The 20,563-nt window shown below is 42.4% G+C and overlaps 1 protein-coding gene and 1 long non-coding RNA gene across 3 annotated transcripts; one reads left to right on the top strand and one right to left on the bottom strand.

Moving 5' to 3' along the window:
• Positions 1-661: 661 nt before the first annotated feature.
• LOC307170691 (zinc-binding protein A33-like) lies at positions 662-20,191 on the bottom strand. The gene is made up of 6 exons (XM_079891909.1): positions 19,600-20,191; positions 14,301-14,396; positions 13,958-14,188; positions 13,818-13,840; positions 13,618-13,736; positions 662-1,691 (listed from the first exon to the last, which is right to left on the bottom strand). Exons 1-6 carry the CDS (start codon positions 19,990-19,992, stop codon positions 1,147-1,149), a joined length of 1,407 nt encoding a protein of 468 aa, XP_079748035.1. The 5' UTR covers positions 19,993-20,191; the 3' UTR covers positions 662-1,146.
• Positions 17,834-19,131, top strand: LOC307170716. 2 transcript variants are annotated; one of them, XR_013823433.1, is made up of 4 exons: positions 17,834-17,997; positions 18,182-18,246; positions 18,411-18,505; positions 18,875-19,131. It is a non-coding gene; the product is annotated as an uncharacterized lncRNA (long non-coding RNA). The 2 variants fall into 2 exon arrangements; XR_013823434.1 differs by lacking the exon at positions 17,834-17,997 and having other exon boundaries at positions 18,233-18,250; positions 18,875-18,950.
• Positions 20,192-20,563: the final 372 nt, after the last annotated feature.

Genomic DNA, 20,563 nt, shown 5'->3' with positions numbered 1-20,563 from the left:
GAGTCTAAATGCAATTAAGAAAAAATTACATTTACATTACAATTTTGCCACAGTTTTTGCTTGAACATGTTAAACATATCTAATCATTTCTGTAATACATTTTAATTTTAATTTTGCAACTTATAAAGCGTTAAAATATGTATTCAATTTACATATTAAAACTAGTGTATGAAATGGCAAATGTAAATTTTATAATTGAATTTTCATTTTCATTTTGCACCAAACGTTGCACAAATGTATGGGAAAATTCAAATTGAAATACAGAAATGCATTGCCATTTTACATATTGCATTGTCATTTTGCATATTACATTTCAAATTGAATATTGCTACCCATAAGCTTCCATATATTTGTCACTGCAGATGTACTTAAAATACATTGAAGTGCATCAGTTTGCATCTGGTGTGGCACTTAATATAAATATAAAGTAACGTTTTAAAACTGTTCTAAATAACAGTTTGAAAGTATCTAGTTTGTCTTGTTATTCTGTCAATCATTACACATGAATATATAAACAGCTGCTGCCTCAGTGCATTCATAAGCTTGAGTTATAGGATAATATACATATGAACATATGAGGATTTCACTGGCAAGAAGATTACTAAAATGTGTCAATACTTTATCTTGTCTTGTAAACATGAATTTAAACATTTTTATTATTGTATGACTTGTTTAATGGTTAAGTATTGAATTTATAATAATAATAATTACTTTGGGATTTGTGATTTACTGTACACGTAGAATTTTTCTTTATCAAATATTACATGCACAAATACAATTTTTTTAGCACACACACACACAATTATTACATAATAATTTATCCGACTGACTCTAATATGCAGATGCAGAAAACAGGGAAAAAAATTGTATTTGCTTTATAGGCCAAACCTGAGAAAACGGCACCATCTTGTAAAAAAAAATTTCAAACCTTGCCAACAGAACAAAAGTCAAAGACTGCATAATTTTATAGTTAAATGGCCCTGGGATAAAAGGAACTTAAAGGAACGTGTCCTTAAGGAAACACAAGAGTTAATTTGGTTGTAAACTTTACATTGAAGTGTGATTGATCAATGAGACCCTTTGATTACAGTGTTATTATTGAAGCATAATTTGCAAAACTGTATTAATCTAGAATCAGAATCAGATTTAACTGTGATTTTCTGCTGTAATAAACAGTTTAACTGGTAAGATCCTCAGAGGAGAAGTTGTGCAGCCATTAGATAAGAATGGAAAGACAGTCTCTGTGAAGGATGTCCTGAATGTGCACAGACAGTCTTTAGTTACAGGATCAGAGAATGACACTGTTCCTCTGTCATAGTCCAGCTGAACTCTCACACGCTGAAGCTTCTGTTTAACAGTAAATACTGTGAGGCGTTGCTCTGGGGATTTTGAGCCGTATTTGCTGTTCCAGTACCGCACAAACCAGACATTAGAGTTAAAGAAAACCTCTCCCTTCCTTTGGTTTGATGCTGTGGTTATTCCAAGAATCCACCATGTATTGTCTCCAACCTCCACATCCCAGCAGTGTGTTCCTGAGTTAAAGCCCTCAGATCCCAGGACACATACATACCTGTCAAACCTCTCTGGATTATCAGGAAGTGTTTTATCTCCATCACTGTACGACACACTGGTCAGATCAGCAGAGAGTGTGAGCCAAGGAGCTGCTGTGTTTGGATCCAGAGTCGACGGAGCTGCAAAGAGAATAACATCAGATTACAGGATGAGATATGATGTATTTAAAAATGTAAATGTAAAACACATATAAATACTTTGTTGAAAGAGATCATAAATCATGCTATGATAACAGTGGTCTCTCAGCAGAGGTGGAAAGAGTAATAAAATATTCTACTCAAGTATTTGCTCAGAGTAAAAGTTACTGATTTCCTTTTTCACAGCGGGGGTCAGGCACAGCGCCAGGATTTTTTCTCTACTGGTGCTAATGGGGAGCTGGACCGATACGTGGGGGTGCTAAGAAAACAATTGATTTTCATTACTTAAGTTACTCTATAATATAGAGGTTCTCGTTTTTTCAATAAAAGCAGCTATGATACACAGCACTTTAACTGGATTTGGCCAAAGAATAGTCAACAAAATAACTAAGCCTAAAATTAAAAACGTTAAATAAAAAAATTAAAAACGTTATCCAATCACTGCTTAACTGCTTAAAAAATATTGACTAATATAGCCTACTGTTATATTAACTGTGCGTATACATAATATAGATTTTAATAGCTTGATGCTCTTTAAATATTTTGTTACATTATTAAAAGTTTCGGTGCATAGGACGGACCTATCCGCGATCGCTCTCCATGGTTCTGACCAAAGAAGAGAGCTTTGGAATCTCCATTACGCATCATACGCATCATACCTGGGCTGCATTTTCCGATAACATTGTCTCTTAGCGCGCTACGAAGACTCTTAAGGTATAGCTTAACTAAAGGTATACCACTAAAGGTATATCATTGCTAGGCGTCTTCAGGGCTATCATCCACTCGCGAGGCAGAGGCGCTGAAAGGCAGAGGCGCTGGCGCCCTCCTAGCAACGGCGCTGTTTTTGGTAAAACATGATTTTGACCACTTCATTAAGTTTTGTTTTATAGAAAACTCTTTTTAAAAGATTTTCGTTTTGTAGCCTATAAATTGTATCTTAATTTTGATCAATGTTTTATCAATCAATTGCCGGTATTTAATGAATAAGAATCAAATATATAGCAGACAATGTAATAAGGCGCCGGCACGATCACTTGCATTGCACGTGAACCGGAGGGCGCCGAAACTCAGCTTGTGCCTCACAGATTTGAGAAATATAGGCTATATATTACAGAAAGTTTGAAATGTCTACTTTTAAACGAAAATATTCAAATCCAAATAAATAGGCTACTCTCTGATTATGTAATCCAAATGAAATGTGCATTTCTCTCTGGCGTTCATGGCGAGTCCGCATCGTCAACTTCATCTTTGCAGCGACACAGAAAACACCAGTTCCCTTTCGTTGTCACTCCGAGTTACGTCGGATGACGACGAATGGGGTTTCGCTTAGAAATCCTATCATCTTCGAGTATTAAACACGAGCCGATGGCAAAGAAATGCCATGGGTCTGCGGAATTTGCATAGCGTAACTCCGCCCCGCCCTGGGGGTATAAAGGAAGTCGCTGGCAACATGCAGATATGTTTTCGCTTCGGAGCCAAGTTCAGTACTTCACTCCACAAGCCTTTTGAGTGTCATCTCAAATCTCTTCGAGACGAGCGGCTCTTCAGTGTGTTGGTGTGACGGCGTGTTCCAGTGAGATCGCATGTCCTGCTGCTGTTTTGTGCAGTAATCTGCCTACAGTGAGTGTGTTTCTCCCCGGGCGCTTCAGCACTCTGCTGAGCTTTTCCACTCTCTAAAAGAGCTGCACGCGGCACGTCTTTTTCAAGACGGTTCGCCCGTGTATTTTCTATTTTCTGGATGTGTGTGCGTGATTCATCTGCCTAACGGTCGCGAGCGCTGTTTTGCGTGTTGGGCTTAATCACGCTCGGCAGCGCTCGTTGATGAGTCATGTTTTTCATTGCGGGAACATGACCATCGCGATGTTTATAGATCGAGACTCAATGATCTCCATGTGAGTAGAGTCCCCTCTGCCACACCCCAATTTATCTCTTCCTCGAGAAGGGATACTTTGGCTGGTGGCCAGGGTGATCTGAGGGTTCGGTGTGGCACAACAACCGACGAGTCAATTCCTCGGGCCACACCCCCCTCCACATCGCAGACCATGCACTCACAGCATCACAAGGCGGGCTTGATTCCTCTGGAAATGAAGTTTCGACTGCGTTGCCTCCCACGGGAGTGCCATCGTTGCCGGGACCGATCCAGAGCTGTCAGCCATGCTTTCCCGGGCAGCTGAAAGCATCGGCTGGAGTGGCCCCGCCCTCCCCCCGAGCGCTGTAAGCTTCTCCCGGACGTGCATCAGGACGACTGCGCTCCGTGAGAGTCCATGTGACTTTCGCGGCCCGTGGGTGTCCTCCGCCTTCGCTGCTTTCGATCGCACGGCGATCATGGTCTGTATGGTCCCTGTCACTATCGTGGCACGGTCATGCAGTGCTGTGTGTCGCCTGCGCCTTCGATGCAGTGCTGTCCCGGGAGTTCTGTCCGAACCGGCCGCAGTGGAACGCTAGTCCTTCCCTGGCCAACCCTGGCAGAACGCGGAAATTCTAACCACGCCCCTATGCTGGGACGCTATGCCTCCCATGCCCGGCCTGGTTTGTTCCGCCACGCACACTGCCGACCTCGCTCAGGCGACATCAGCACCTGCGTGATCCTGGGTCAGGTGATGTCCACTAGTGTGGTCCAGACATGGGCTTAGCCAGGTTGATGTGGGGGTGTCTGAGAGTTCATCTTCTAAGCTCCCCCATGTCCCAGGCTGGGCCCTTTGGCGGTGTGGCTTCGACCACCTGAAGTAGACTCGGGTCCTGCACCGATGGTCATCCATCCGTGTGGTCTCCTTAGTCTGCTTCCCGCCAAGGCCCCCTCCATGCGGTTGCTCCCCTCGGGTCTTCACCGGCCCTGAGCAGGAGCAAGTCGCAGGAGGGCGGCGCTGCCCGTCTCCACCCCTTAGACTGCCACGCCAGTCTAAGCAGCACTCTGAGACGGGCAGCCTAGTCGGCGGTGTGGTTCAGGATTGCGCCCAACAGTCTTCGATCACTCTATAAGCAGGCTGAGGACCTTCTGCACCGACGGTCATCTGTCCGTGCGGTCTCCTTAGCCTGCTTCCCGCCGACACCGCCCCTCTGCGATTCCTCCCCTCGAGCCTTCACTGGCCCAGAGTACGAGGAGGTCGCAGGAGGGTGGCACCAACCTGTCTCTGCCCCTTAGCCGGCTAACACCTGGCTGAGCAGCACAAACCTGAGAGGCAGGCAGCTTGGAGTTAGGGCTCAGTTCTTCAGGAGCTGGTAGCAGGACCACTCCTTCCCCCACTGGAGGGCTGGGGCAGAATCTCTACAAAAGAACTGATGCTCTTTCTCTGAGCCCCAAGAGGCTTGGATGACAGCACGCGCCGCCCACGGGCCACGCTCCTCTCATCCCCCTCTGTCGCCAGACCCCTGCCAGAGCACGCCCCCGTGGGACGCTGGTCCTCCCCTGGCCTCCTCTGGCAGGACGCGGTTAATGACCGTGCCCCCGCACCGGGCCGCTATGCCACCCACGCCTGGGCCGGTCATTTCGCCTCGCTGCACCCCCGACGGTACGTCTGTGGTTCGTATGACCCCGCTGGTGCACTTTCTGGAAGCCTGGCTAGAGCTTCCCAGACTGTCCCGCTGGGTCGCGAGAACCATCAGGCTCGGCACGCGATTCAGTTCGCGCGATCTCCTCCCCGCTACAGCGGAGTCCGCTTCACTATGGTCGGTGGCAATGCCCCTGTCATGAGAGCGGAGGTCGCCACCCTACTGGCGAAGGGTGCGATCGAGATTGTCCCTCCAGCCGAAATGAGGTCCGGCTTCTACAGCCCTTACTTCATTGTTCCGAAGAAATCGGGTGGGTTACGACCGATCTTGGACATGCGCGTCCTGAACCGCTCCCTTCACAGGCTGCCGTTCAAGATGCTCACGGCCAAACGCATTTTCGAGTGTGTGCGGCCACAAGATTGGTTTGCAGCGATCGACCTGAAGGACGCCTACTTCCATGTCTCCATTTTACCTCGACACAGACCGTTTCTACGGTTTGCTTTCGAGGGGCAGGCATACCAGTACGCGGTTCTCCCTTTCGGGCTAGCCCTGTCTCCTCGCGTCTTCACGAAGGTCGTCGAGGCAGCCCTTGTTCCCCTCCGGGAACACGGGGTTCGCATCCTGAACTATCTCGACGACTGGCTAATCCTAGCTCACTCTCGATACCAGGTTTGCGAACACAGGGATCTGGTGCTCCAACACTTAGCCCGTCTGGGCCTTCGGGTCAACTGGGAAAAGAGCAAACTTTGCCCCGTGCAGAGGATCTCTTTTCTCGGTATGGAGATCGACTCGGTCGCCATGTGCGCGCAGCTTACGAGCGAGCGCGCGCAGTCACTGCTGACTTGTCTTCGCCAAATCGAGGGCAAGAGTGCGGTTCCACTGAAATTATTTCAGAGGCTCCTGGGGCATATGGCATCCGCAGCCGCAGTAACGCCGCTCGGATTGCTTCATATGAGACCGCTTCAGCTTTGGCTTCGCTATCGAGTCCCGAGGTGGGCATGGCAACACGGCAAGCTCCGGGTCCCAGTGACTCCGACCTGCCGTCAGACCTTCACCCCGTGGTCGAACCTCAGCTTTCTACGGGCCGGAGTGCCCCTGGAACGAGTTTCCCGGCATGTTGTTGTCTCAACAGATGCCTCCACCACGGGCTGGGGCGCCATGTGCAATGGACATGCTGCCGCGGGCTCCTGGACAGGACCCCAGCGTCTTTGGCATGTCAATTGCCTCGAGTTGCTGGCTGTACGCCTTGCCCTGCACCGCTTTCGGGCGTTGCTCAAGGGTCAACACGTACTAGTCCGATCAGACAATACCGCCACAGTAGCGTACATCAACCATCAAGGTGGTCTACGCTCTCGCCGTATGTCGCAACTCGCCCGCCACCTCCTCATATGGAGTCAGAAGCATCTGAGGTCGCTTCGAGCCATTTATATCCCAGGACACCTGAACCAGGCGGCCGACGAGCTGTCTCGAGTTCGGCCTCTCGCTGGAGAGTGGCGACTCCATCCCCAGACGGTCCAGCTGATTTGGGATCAGTTCGGCGACGCACAGGTAGACCTGTTTGCCTCCCACGACTCGTCCCACTGCGACCTGTTTTATTCCCTGACCGAGGGCACGCTCGGCACGGATGCACTGGCGCACAGCTGGCCGCGGGGCCTCCGCAAGTATGCGTTTCCCCCAGTGAGCCTTCTTGCGCAGACCTTGCGCAAGATCAGGGAGGACGAGGAGCAGGTAATTTTGGTTGCCCCGTATTGGCACAACCGCACCTGGTTCTCAGAACTAGTTCTCCTCGTGACAGCACCTCCCTGGCCTATTCCCCTAAGGAAGGACCTGCTTTCTCAGGGACGGGGCACCTTATGGCACCCTCGTCCCGATCTATGGAACCTCCACGTGTGGCTCCTGGACGGGACGAGGTAGGTTTGAGTACCCTACCACCAGCGGTGGTGGCTACCATCACTTCCGCTAGAGCATCGTCCACGAGACATGTCTATGCGTTGAAGTGGAACCTCTTCGTCAACTGGTGTTCTTCTAAAAATCTAGAACCCACGAAATGCCCCATCAGTGCCGTGCTTTCCTTCCTGCAAGAAGGGTTGGAGCGAAGGCTGTCTCCCTCCACCCTGAAAGTGTATGTTGCCGCCATTGCCGCACATCACGACGCAGTTGATGGTAAGTCCTTGGGAAAGCACGACCTGATCGTCAGGTTCCTGAGGGGAGCCAGGAGATTAAATCCTCCTCGTCCTCCCCTCGTACCCTCTTGGGACCTCTCAGTGGTTTTAACTACCCTGCAGAGTGCTCCCTTTGAGCCTCTGCAATCAGTGGAGCTTAAGTTCCTGTCAATGAAGACAGCGCTCCTGGTTGCATTGGCCTCCATCAAGAGGGTAGGGGACCTGCAGGCATTTTCGGTTGACGAAGCGTGCCTGGAATTCGGGCCGGCTAACTCTCACGTGATCCTGAGACCCCGGCCTGGATATGTGCCCAAGGTTCCCACCACACCCTTTCGAGATCAGGTGGTGAACCTGCAAGCGCTGCCTTTGGAGGAGGCAGACCCAGCCTTGGCACTGCTCTGTCCAGTACGCGCCCTTCGTGCTTACGTAGACAGAACGCAGTGTTTCAGGACCTCAGACCAGCTCTTTGTCTGTTATGGTGGGAAGCTGAAGGGAAAGGCTCTCCCAAGCAAAGGTTGTCTCACTGGATAGTGGACGCCATTGCTTTGGCATACCAGCAGCAAGGTCGACCATGCCCCCTTGGCGGCCCACTCCACTCGGAGTGTGGCATCCTCTTGGGCTCTAGCGCATGGCGTCTCGCTAACAGACATCTGCAGAGCTGCAGGCTGGGCGACACCTAACACATTCGCGAGATTCTACAATCTCCGAGTAGAGCCAGTTTCTTCTCATGTACTCGCTTCAACTAGCCGGTGCTAGATTCTGCTCAGGTGTCTTCGCTTGCTCGCCATTCCTCTCCACGGACGGGATACGTGCGATATTTCCTCAGGTGAGCCTCATAAGCCCTGAGTCTCCTCCAGCACTGACGACGTCAACGCCAGAGTTATGCCACTGGCAGCTTTCGCGCTTGGCTAGGTGCCTCCATGTGCATGGTTCCCTTCGGGCGACCCCCACATGTGTATTTCCACTGTAAGCCTCTTGAGCATGTGTCTTTCCCTTGGCAAGCCACCTTGCCACCCCTGGGGTTGAAATATTCCACCTGCGGCTGGACACCCCAGTGTTTCTCCATATGCAGCCCTACGGGGTCATGTGTGTATTTCAAGTCCCCCCCCTTCGGGTTGGGCGTAATTGCATATTTCCAACTGGATATGCTCCCCAGTGTACCTTGGTATTCCTGTGTTAAGTAGGACTCCTTCGTCCGTGCCAGTCTCACGACAGGGAGATCAGACTTACGCAGGGCACTGGAAGACAGTCGAGAGGTGGCGTGATTATACGGGAACCCCATTCGTCGTCATCCGACGTAACTCGGAGTGACAACGAAAGGGAACGTCTCGGTTACGTATGTAACCCTCGTTCCCTGAGTAGGGAACGGAGACGTCACGTCTCCCTGCCACTTCCGCTGTACCGCTGGAACGCCTGAGTTCAGTCTCGGCTCCTCAGCGAAGACATATCTGCATGTTGCCAGCGACTTCCTTTATACCCCCAGGGCGGGGCGGAGTTACGCTATGCAAATTCCGCAGACCCATGGCATTTCTTTGCCATTGGCTCGTGTTTAATACTCGAAGATGATAGGATTTCTAAGCGAAACCCCATTCGTCGTCATCCGACGTAACGTCTCCGTTCCCTACTCAGGGAACGAGGGTTACATACGTAACCGAGACGTTTATTACTAAACAATTAAATGTCTCCTTGCTAATTTAGACACATTCATAATCATTACTTTAACCGGTTCTTTGTGGCAAGCTTTATGCGTGCGGCTTATTATCCTGTAGGCTAGCCTATTTAATTAAATTAATATAAAGGGGCGATTTGTCCACGAATGGCTTAAATGAACAACTACTAGCCGACTAGAAAAAAAAATTTGTCGGAGGTAGCCCTTATTCCACATATTTTCGAACCAACAGGCCATTCTGTGTTGGGGGAGCGACCGTGAGAGGAGCGGAATATTCAGAAATGCGCTCTCCGCTCACGAGCTCTGATCGGAACAAACCCGAACCTCACTGTCTGCTGAACTTGCGCAGAAACATCAAAATAGACATAGCCAGCTTTTTAAAATTGTTGTTAAAACTAAACATTTAGACTATTTTAGTACAAATTATGAGCTTTTTTTTTTTTTCAACGACGCAACGATGAGCATTTACTAGCCTACTTTTAAAAAATGCGGGTCAGCAAGCGGGTTGGGTAACCTACAATATTTTCTTTTTCTTTTTTTGCGGTCCGAGTTGCGGGCGGGTTAGTTGAAAATGTCGGTCGGGTGCGGGTTGTTTATAGCCTACATTGACCCGCGCATCACTGTGTCTAATGATTCGGATCACAACGTCAAAAATAGAATTAATAATATACAACGCCACAGCAAGAAAAACAAACACTATGTTTTAACACTGTTAAAAATGAACTGGGCAAAAAACAGCTATCTGTTATGCCGAGTTCTGTAAAAGAACATTGTAATTAACGTAATGTCGCATTGTTTGTAATTTCTTGTTGTTGACTCAATAATAAACTGCAATTTCAGAGTTGGATCTGTTTGTTTGCGTTTCATATTAATATTACATTATGTAAAACGTCCAACTGTTTACGAATCAAAATCCGGACATACTGTGATGCATGTATGAATTATCATGTTAGACTAAGTTAGTAATGTAATAGCCTCTATAGAGCCCGAATTTGCTTTTATATACATTTTTGCGTGTTGAGGTCAGATGTACTCCGGTACGAACTAAGAGCGCGGGTCTTTTGCCCCCTGGTTGCGTGGGCTTAACTGGGGCTACACAGATTTTTGACGGGGCTTTAGCGCCCCCTAGCCCCGGTGTAGCGCCGTGCTTGGCGGGGGTGTGGTGGGGACTCTCCTGTGTAGGGTCGTAACGGGATGAGATTTTCACAGAATGACGTCTCAGAAAATATCACGGTTTCTGGTATTAATCAATTATTAAATAAATAAACAGTATAAATTATGTTTATTATTATCATCAGTTAAAATGAAAGTTAAATGAATGATAACAGGTTTTTTTGGTTGAACAAATGCTTTTATTATAACAAACTCGAAACCATTTATGTTTTGTTTATTAAAATTTCAATAAAACATGTCTAATCAACTAAATTCAATAATTGATAATGAATTAGAGTAACAGCTTATTTTTAACATAAATAATGAATTAAAATGTTTAAGAATAATAGAGTCCTATGAAATGTATTTTATTCAGAAAATCAATGTTTCTTTTTATGATTTAAAATATATGATCAAAAACAGTGGTAATCAAATTAAAATTTCAACTTTTATCCTTTTATTTTTTGGGGAAGTGCTGCAAAACAGATTTACTAAATAAAACCAAGGACAATATATATATATATATACAGTACCAGTCAAAAGTTTGGAAACATTACTATTTTTAATGTTTTTGAAAGAAGTCTCTTATGCTCATCAAGCCTGCAGTTAAAAAATAAAAATAAAAATAAAAAAAACAGTAATATTATGAAATATTATTACAATTTAAAATAATGGTTCTCTTTTTTAATATACTTTAAAATGTAATTTATTTTTGTGATGCAAAGCTGAATTTTCATCAGCAAGTACTCCAGTCTTTGGTGTCTTATGATCCTTCAGAAATCAGTGTCAATCAAGAAAAGATCCAATGGGCCAAGGTGTTTCATGGGCCGGTCAGCTATCAAAAAAAAAAAAAAAAACATCACAGCTCCCGTGGCTGATGATGAGGATAGTGAGGAGGATCAGGACAGAGAAAGTGTAGAGCCTGCGGTAAGCAGAACTACTTTCAAAACACTTAGGCCATGTCATGAGTGTAGGAACCCATAACCCAGTAACGCATTATTTCCACATCTGCATAGTTGACGATTACCGTAATTTACTAGAAATTTAATGAGGCGTTTGTAAACCTCGTTTTCCGCCAAAATATGCAGTTTGCGTCAAAATAAAAGATCATGTGCTTATATCTCTTTCAAGTATAGAAATTAGTACAAAACTAATTATGAAAGTTTCCTTTATTTTTCAGTGCATTTGTTTTACAATATGTCTATTAGTGTGCTATTATTATTATGGCCAAAATGCCAGGGCCAATTTTTTTTTTTTGTCCCATTCCAGCCCTGATTATGTGTCTACCACCGCAGACATTTGTCCTTTATCCAGTTGTTTGTGGATTTTACAGTGAGGCATATTTCTTTGTGCAGACATGGATATTGTTCTTTCATATGGTTTTACATGCCATTTTGTATAGGCTACATTTATAAACACTATGCGGACAGGCTAAGTGATGATAGGGCTATGATGTTTGTCCTAGTGGCTTAGGCAGAAATTGTATTTTGGGCGGGCCAGTGAAAAAGTGAGTGGGCCTATAGTTTTTTCTAGAAAAAAAAAAGACTTAAATAGTAGAAAAAAGAATAGACAAACTGCAAAAACAGTTACACCTTTATTTTGCAATATTGGGCAAAGGCAATAACAAAACAGTCTAATCATCATGTTCAACCATCAGAGCTCAATAAAGGCTGGACAACACCAGCATAGACAATAACCTGTCTATTTTATTCAGGCTAGTCAGCAGTGCAAAGACAGTTCACCCGAAAATAAAGTAGGCTAAAAGTAAAAGAAATTCAAATAATGAAAATAAATAACACACTCCCTAATTTCTGTTAAATCAACCATATATCAGCCTGGTGGAAATAAAGCTTTTGTGCCAAAAAAATAGCAACTCATTTAAACTAAACAATGTAGGCTAGCATATAAGGCTATAAAGCTATACACAACACACCACTAACTTAAGGCGAGACACTACAAGTGAATAGGGTAACAGTTTAAAATAATAGATAGTTCAACTTTATAAAACTTCCTCAGTTGATCCGGAGAATAACAAACAACTCATTTTGAGAAAACAGCATTTAAAGATTTGTAATGTAAAAAATCATACTTTTTTAGTAGAAACAACTATTTACAGACACAGTATCTTATCAAATCATCAGCAACAACAATACAAACCACCTAAAACACATCAAAACTTATAACACAGCATTTATGGCCTTCAACTGAACAGAACCCCAGTCAAAAACACACACCAAAATGTCAGAGCGAGAGCACGTCACGTGATGCATCTGAACGAATCACGTTGTCAGAAATTGACATCAGCCAATGAGATTTCGCTTTTAGAGTTAAATGCCCCATTGTACTTTCACGATCGGTTGCTGATTAAAGGAAATGACCATATTTGGATCCGACAACATTGTACAAGAGAGAGAGAGAGAGAGAGAGAGAGAGAGAGAGAGAGAGAGAGAGAGAGAGAGAGAGAGAGAGAGAGAGATTTGTCTGATGACAGGTGCAGACAGCGATCGCGGAACACCATATTGATTTAGAACGCCAACTTTTGTTGAATTTAGGAGAAATCTACAGACGCAAATAGACAAAATTTAGTAAAATAAAGACCTAAATGTTTTCACCACAAGTCTGAAAGAAGGCATTGAAGACAAATAGCCCAAAATAAAAAAAAAAACGATGATTTTGCCTGCCGTCTCTCGCCTTAAATCACTTCACGGGCAAAAATTAAGGAAATTAGTTAAACAACAAGCCTACCTTTGTTGGTTTCATTTTACAAAACAAGACGCAAAAGTGCCTTGGTTTAGTGTTCAAAACAGAAATGATCTCATCATAGTCCAAAGAGTCACAGAGTTCCTTTTCAAATAACTTTTTGGCTAAAAAGCAGCTAGCAAAGTTAGCTGGCTAAAGGCCGCCAGAGCCCGCCACCCAGAGAGTCCTGTCGGAACCCCTAGCAACCAGTAAGTAATGTGGGTGGGCCAGTGCCGCCCTGGCCCATTACTGGCTACGCCCCTGGTTTGTCCATGTATCTACACGGTAAATTAAGAAACGGGAAAGTAAAGTAATAAGTTGTGAAGTTACTTTTCAAATGCAGTAACTAGTAAAGTAATCTCATTACAATTTACAGAAGTAAATAGTAACTAGTAACTAATTACTTTTTTTGAGTAACTACCCCAACACTGCTCAGTCACTGTCAGAATGGATTGAGGCTTCAGGTTTAATATCAGTATTCAATAAACACTATTGTATCCTAATACATAAACATAAACCATGAGGAATAGACATTTCATTATGAGTTCGCTGTATGATCTGATGATTTTCTGAAATGCAGTTCAGATTCACTTAGTAATTCAAGTGATTATTAAATATATTTCTATCAAATGTTGATGTTGTGTGTGTTTATATGTGAACTATCTTCTGCACTGGTGTCAAATCTGCTGAGACTCACTGTGTTGGACAGTTTCCAGCATCTTCTTCCAGACTCTGAACGGCAGGTTACCCAGATAACGCGACACATGAATCAAAGCTCCAGAACTCATCCGTGGATCCGGCTGTGAGATCTGGACTCTGAGGAACATTCAGGAGTCAGAACTGCAGTGAATTTGAGTTCAGATCCACTGAGAGAAGAGATACGAGCAGCTCACTTACCTTTCCATCGAGGCCTTAAAGTTCTGGAAAATATAGAGTTTGAAAACATTTTAATATCTTATCAAACACTCTCAGTGTCAATGAGTCTCTCTATACAAGTTGTTTTGTGCACGCAGAATGAAGCAAGATTTATTTGTCACCTTTAGAAACGAGACGTCATTGTCTTTCATCATCTCCTCCATGTCTCTGATTGTGTGTGAAAGAGCTGAGATGTGTGTGTTCATCTCCTCCAGCTTCTCCTTCATCCTCTGCTTCTTCTGCTCCTCTTCCTCTCTCAGTGCAGTGATTGTAGCTTCTTCTTCGTCTCTGAGAAACTGATGAAGCTTCTCAAACTCTTCTTTAATCTGACGCTCTGTGTGCTCAGCTTGAGACTGAAATCAAATCACATTCACTTCAGTCAGCGCTGTATGAACACACACTCCACTAATGTCAATAATAAACTCTGTGTGTGAATGTTGAGTATTTAACTCTTTATATCCTCACCTTGATGTGTTCAATTTTTTTATTACACTTTTTCTTCATTTCTTCTCCATGTTTGAGCTTGTTTTGTAAGGACATCAGTGCTGTATTAAATTCCTCCTACAGATTAAGATGAAAATCTGTGAAATTTATGCAGCTTTAAGAGGTTTAAACATTGTATTTTTGAATGTTTTTATTATTTTATTATATGTTGAATGGATCATTCTCAGGAAGCATTTGTGCCTGAAATGGCAGGACATATATATTTTAATTATAGAATCTGAGATGAACATGAAGAAATCATGTTTTCATCAAATCATGTTTTTTTTTTTTTTTTTTTTTGCAATGGCCAATTCTTAAGTATTATATCCATTCAGTTTTAAATTTGTAGTTGTGCAAATACAAATACAGGAAGTGAAAGTGTGTTAGTATCATTCACTTTTTGGTGTGTCTTAAATTACATATTATTATTATTGAAAAAAAGCACTGTATTTAGCATATGAAATGAGACATCCCAGCTGGCATTCGACTGACCTTAAACGTTTAAATGTGGTTGAAATAATGTCAGTTTATGGAAAAACATTAATTCAACGTCAAAACAACGTTGAACACCAAATGGTTGAAATGGTGTTGTTAACTCACTATGGATTCAACATAGAAATAGAAATAAAATTTGAGTTGTACGTCAAATCAACATTATTTTTACAACCATGACTTTTAAACATTTTGTTGAAATATATCAGTAGAAAAATAACGTTGTTCCAACATCCAGACAATGCTGATCAATTAACTGTTGAAAAAGTGTTGATGCATGAATAATGATACAACGTTGAAAGATCAACTCTGAATTAAACGTTTGTTAAGTAACATTAATTCAACGTCAAAACAACGTTGAACACTAAATGGTTGAAGTGGTGTTGTAAACTCACTACGGATTCAACATAGAAATAAAAATAATTTTTTGAGATGTACGTCAAATCAACATTATTTTTTACAACCATGACTTTTAAACATTTTGTTGAAATATATCAGTAGAAAAATAACGTTCCAACATCCAAACAATGCTGATCAATTAACTGTTGAAAAAGTGTTGATACATGAATAATGATACAACGTTGAAAGATCAACTCTGAATTAAACGTTTGTTGAGTCGTGATAAAAGCGCTTTCTAACGTTACATCTTTTAAAAAAAATATATATATTTTTTTTTTTTTTATTGCATAACACATTTGTTACAATTTGCCGAAAAAAGAAATTGATCTTGTAATACATAGATACAATTCATGTTTTCATAAGGAATAAAAAATAAAAATAAATACACATCAGCCAATAGAGAATTGAGACGCTTTCTACATCTCCTGGCTACTTTGAGAGCAACTCCAGTCTGATTGATCATTTTGGAATAGAGAGCCTAAGTCCCGCCCCTCCGCTTCCGGCTCATGGGACCTTATTTCGGAAAAAATATGTATGGAAGTCAATGGCGAGAGATAACTTATCTTTTTATTCCGTCTGAACTGTGCCCTGAACTACACATATGATGTTTGCCAATTTAAAAGGTAATTATGAAAGTAAAGAAAGTCGCAGTTTGTCATAAAACAGAAGAGTAACGTTTAGTTTTATGTGAAAATTGCTCAATGAACTACATCTCTTGTCTCGCACTATGTGCGTCACAAGATCCGTTGCTCGTATGTGTGTATTCTGGCTCAAAACACTCAGGCATGACGGCATAACGTTACCATTATTATGTAAGACTATAGAAACAATGACTGACGTTAGCTTCAGTAAAGTTAGCTTCATTCATTGAGAGAAAAGGAATGACGTCGCGTGTGCGCCTTCTGGGTTTGTAGTCTTTGTAATTACGTGTTTTCACAGTCTTATACCTCAGCAGTTTTATATCAAGCTGCGACTTTCTTGACTTTAAAATGTATCTTTTAAATTGACAAACATCATATGTGTAAATCAGGGCACAATTCAAACGAGATCAAAATACTTGTTGTCTCTCGCCATTGACTACCATACAATGTTTTTCCGAAATAAGGTCCCATGGTGGTCGACCGGAAGGGGAGGGACTTAGGCTCTCTATATCGTTCAATACAAGAGCTTGATTGGAGGACGGCGGTTGTCCATCACACAACTGTGATTCTATTGGCTCTGACGGTTCCAGACAACACCCGATTGCGCATGCGCGAAGTGGGTCTGTGTCGTCATCTTTACAGTCTATGGTCGTCATCGTCAGGCAGATTCTGACCTCGACCGGTTCGGAATGAATTTGGGGGTAACAGCTCAAACGGTAAGTCACATTTTATAACTAGAAAATTCCTAAATAAATGTTGTGTGTGCCTGACTCTGTCACATATATTAATACGTATTGTGTTAATTAATATTGTGTGTATGGGAAGAGACTAGTTTAACCGCGAACCGCCGTTGTGTGCTAGCTAACCGCCAACCGCCGTTCTCTGTGTGTGTGTGTGTGTGTGTGTGTGTGTGTGCGTGCGTGCGTGCGTGCGTGCAGACTAGTTTAACCGCGAACCGCCGTTGTGTGCTAGCTAACCGCCAACCGCCGTTCTCTCTGTGTGTGTGTGTGTGTGCGTGCGTGCGTGCGTGCAGACTAGTTTAACCGCGAACCGCCGTTGTGTGCTAGCTAACCGCCAACCGCCGTTCTCTCTGTGTGTGTGTGTGTGTGCGTGCGTGCGTGCGTGCAGACTAGTTTAACCGCGAACCGTCGTTGTGTGCTAGGGAGTGTGTGTGCTAGTGTTAGGGATGTCTCTGTTGGTCGAACGCGGCACATTGACACACTTTCCATCCACAAACTTTAAAAATAAGGTTGAGATTTCACATTATTCTTCCTTCTCTTTTCCAGAGATTTGGAAGAACACGACTTGAAAGTCTCCTTCAATGGTGAGTTGTCCCCATAACTTACCTAACCCAACCATCTATTTGAATCTGAAAGTAATTTAACCCTTAAAACAAAAATCATTTACATTTTTGTAAAATTTAAATACAAGTTGATGTGGAAGATATTATTTTAAAAATGACGAGGACAGCCCTCATTTGATTGATTGTTTTTATGACTTATTTTCAAATTAAATGATTTTCTTTATAAAAAATTTAGGCTAAAAAATATTTAGTTTTTATATTTTACACTCCCAGATGTATCACAAAAAATGGAGACGACAAAATGCAAAATTGAATGCGAATTGAATGTGAAATCTCAACCTTATTTTTAAAGTTTGTGGATGGAAAGTGTGTCAATGTGCTGTGTTTGATCAACTAGAACAAAATTAAAAATTGCTCCACTGGCAAATTTTTCTATTTATTTTGTGAAAATTTGCATGAAACAAGTGAAAATTGTCTAAACACAAGTTACTTTTTAGTGTATGAGATTATTTTGAATAGAAAATAGACATTTGACTAGAAATATCATAAATATTCTTGGTAAAATTTTGAGTTTTTGCAGTGCATTTTTATTGGGCAAATGAAAAAACTTGGATTTTGTGGTGTAGAGCGTACTCAATACATTATAAAAATAATAATCAATCGCTTCTTTTTTTGGCTAGAATTCCAGAAGAGAGTTCTTCAGCTCCTTGTCGAAATCAAGGATAAAATTCATGTTGCCACCTAATCTGCTGGAACAAGTTATGAAGTGAAGCCGGCAAACACTGAAGAAGAGCTTGAAGCTTTAGAGAATCGCTTGGAGGACAAGAATGAGGGAGCAGAACTGGTAAGTTTTAAATAATTAATCTTGTAAAGTGTTGGCAAAGTTTCATTATGACAATTGGCTTGTTCACTTTGGTGACCACTACAAACTCCTCGTCCTCATCATGTGCCTGCTTTGTGGAGGTCTGGACTCTACTGACCACTTTTTCTGGTTATATTTTTAATTTCTTGTTTCTTGTTCTTTTCAGAGTAAACATCTGAAGACGTTGGGAGGCGTTGATGCTGCAGACCATGTGAACAAGTCAATGGCTGCGTAAGTAACTTTGTTCCTTTTTTGCATTAGTTTACAGTGATGTTCCCTGTCATATACTGTCATGCACTCCCCCCACACACCCACTTACTCACTCTCTGCTACATTTTCATAATGAACTTGATTGCAATATAATATTCTAATATAAATCTGTTTTACCATGGCAGAACTATGACAAATAAAATGATGGCCATAATGAGCCTCAGAGGAAGAAGTGGGAAGGTTGCCTTCATGAAGACCCGTCTCTACAAGATAATCTGTGGTGAGTTTGCTTTAACATAGTAGTTTTGTAACAGTGTTTTAAAATAATTGAATATAGTAAGCAGAATAATAATTCATAAGAAATGAAGAAATCATTTTAGTTGGAGGACTCTACAGAGCATGCTCTAATATTATATATAGTACTCCATTCTGGGCTCTAGACTAACTTCTCTACCGGCAGCACTGGTTACTACCAACTGCCTTTTGTTGCTTGCCCAAGCACATGATTATCAATGACCTTGCACATTGATAAATACTAATTTATATACTTGAAACATTGGCAATTCCACAAAAGTTGATATTTGCAAAATATTTTAATTTGAGAGGTTAATGTTTGCTAATACTGATCTGTTTTTTCCCCCCTCATCAGACGCTGTCTTGAGCTCATTTGATACAACTACAACAAAAGCAGACGAATACATGGTCAAATACTTGAAATATGCACCAGAGAGGATAGGTGGCGGTGGCAGAAAGAAGTAACAAAAAGGGAAGATTTAACCAGCCGTGTTCAATGTTGCCCAATGTTTGGGCCGTTTTTCTAAAGGTTAAAGTTCGACACGTGTAAAATGATGTTGTGTGAAATGTTGGCACACTTGCAGCCATGCAATAAAGCATGTTTCTTATGTCAGTGAAATGTCTTTATTAATCTTCTTCCTGGTCTTGCTTTGACCAATTGGCTTCTTCCTAGCTGACTGTGCGTGTCCGCAAACTTAGTGTTTATGTATCCATTTCAAGGTGTTTAGTGTTATTGTTGAACACATCAATAGTTTAGTGAAAACAGTTTAACAAAATAAACTATGTTGAAAAGCAGGACTTTATAGTGACGTTGAAATTTCAACGTTGATTGGATTTGCAAAATCTAAACCAAAATCAATATTGATTCAATGTTGGCGAATTCACCTATGTAGAGAAACGTTACGTTGGAATGACGTTGCTATTTCAACGTTGATTAGATTGACGTTGGAATTACGTTGCTATTTCAACGTTGATTAGATTTGCAAAATCTAAACAAAATCCAACGGTTATCCAACACTGACACCTGACGTTGATTCAACGCTGACTCTACGTTAAAATGCCAGCTGGGATTAGTCTTACCTTGTAAGATGAAAGCACTTCACTGATGGGTCTGAATGTGTGATTGGTGTGTTTCTCTGAGTCTCTGCACACTAAACACACAGGCTGTTTGTCCTCCAGACAGAAGAGTTTGAGTTTCTCACTGTGTAAACTGCAGATCTCCTCAGATCCTGATGAACGTTTCTCATTTCCCTCCTTTATCAATGAATCACACAAGTTTTTTAACGCTAGATTAATTGGAGGTTCATGTTTAGATGATATTCTGCAGACAGGACACTCCTGAGTTTCCTTAGTTTTCCAGAACTGTTGTATACACTCTTTACAAAAACTGTGACTACAGGACAGAAGAACAGGAGTCTTGAAGATTTCACAGCAAACAGGACAAGAAAGCTCTTCCACAGATTTTGAATCCATTTCCTCGTCTTGTAAAAGATCCAATGATCTACAATTTACTTTCACTTTCTGAACTTTGGTTTAAAGAGTAAATTATTACAAGAGTAAACTATTACAATCAAAATCTAATCAAGGTTCAATCAAAAATACACAAAAACCCTAATATAATGTGTCCTCCTCTGTTCTTCACGACTCGTAGCTTTCAGTAAAAATGAGAGGTAGAAATAATGGCTAGTCACTTCCTGGTAGGTTTTGTAAGAGGGTGGAGTTTCTGATGATCTTTTGGAGCTTCTGGGACTGGTTGCATAAACCACTCAAAACTAGTCTAATAAGCTAGTCATATTTTTTTTTTCTTTAAGACTGTTCATAACTTTTTTTAAATCAGTTATATAAAAATTTGATTCCAAAAAAATAAGGCTGATTGTCCCTTGATAAACTGCTAGTGGGTCATATAAGATTGTCACATCCACCAGCTGGAGTGCCCATGATCTCCACTAGGGGGAAACACCTCCCGACTCTTGTGCTATCTTATCATGGACTACATTTCCCATAATGCTTGATTACATTCAGCTGTGTCTCATTACCTTGTTAA

Source organism: Squalius cephalus (genome assembly GCF_949319135.1).
Source record: "Squalius cephalus genome assembly, chromosome: 14".
Classification (NCBI taxonomy): domain Eukaryota; kingdom Metazoa; phylum Chordata; class Actinopteri; order Cypriniformes; family Leuciscidae; genus Squalius; species Squalius cephalus.
The sequence above is the reverse complement of the archived record's forward strand: the minus strand, read 5'-3'. Positions and strand labels throughout refer to the sequence as shown.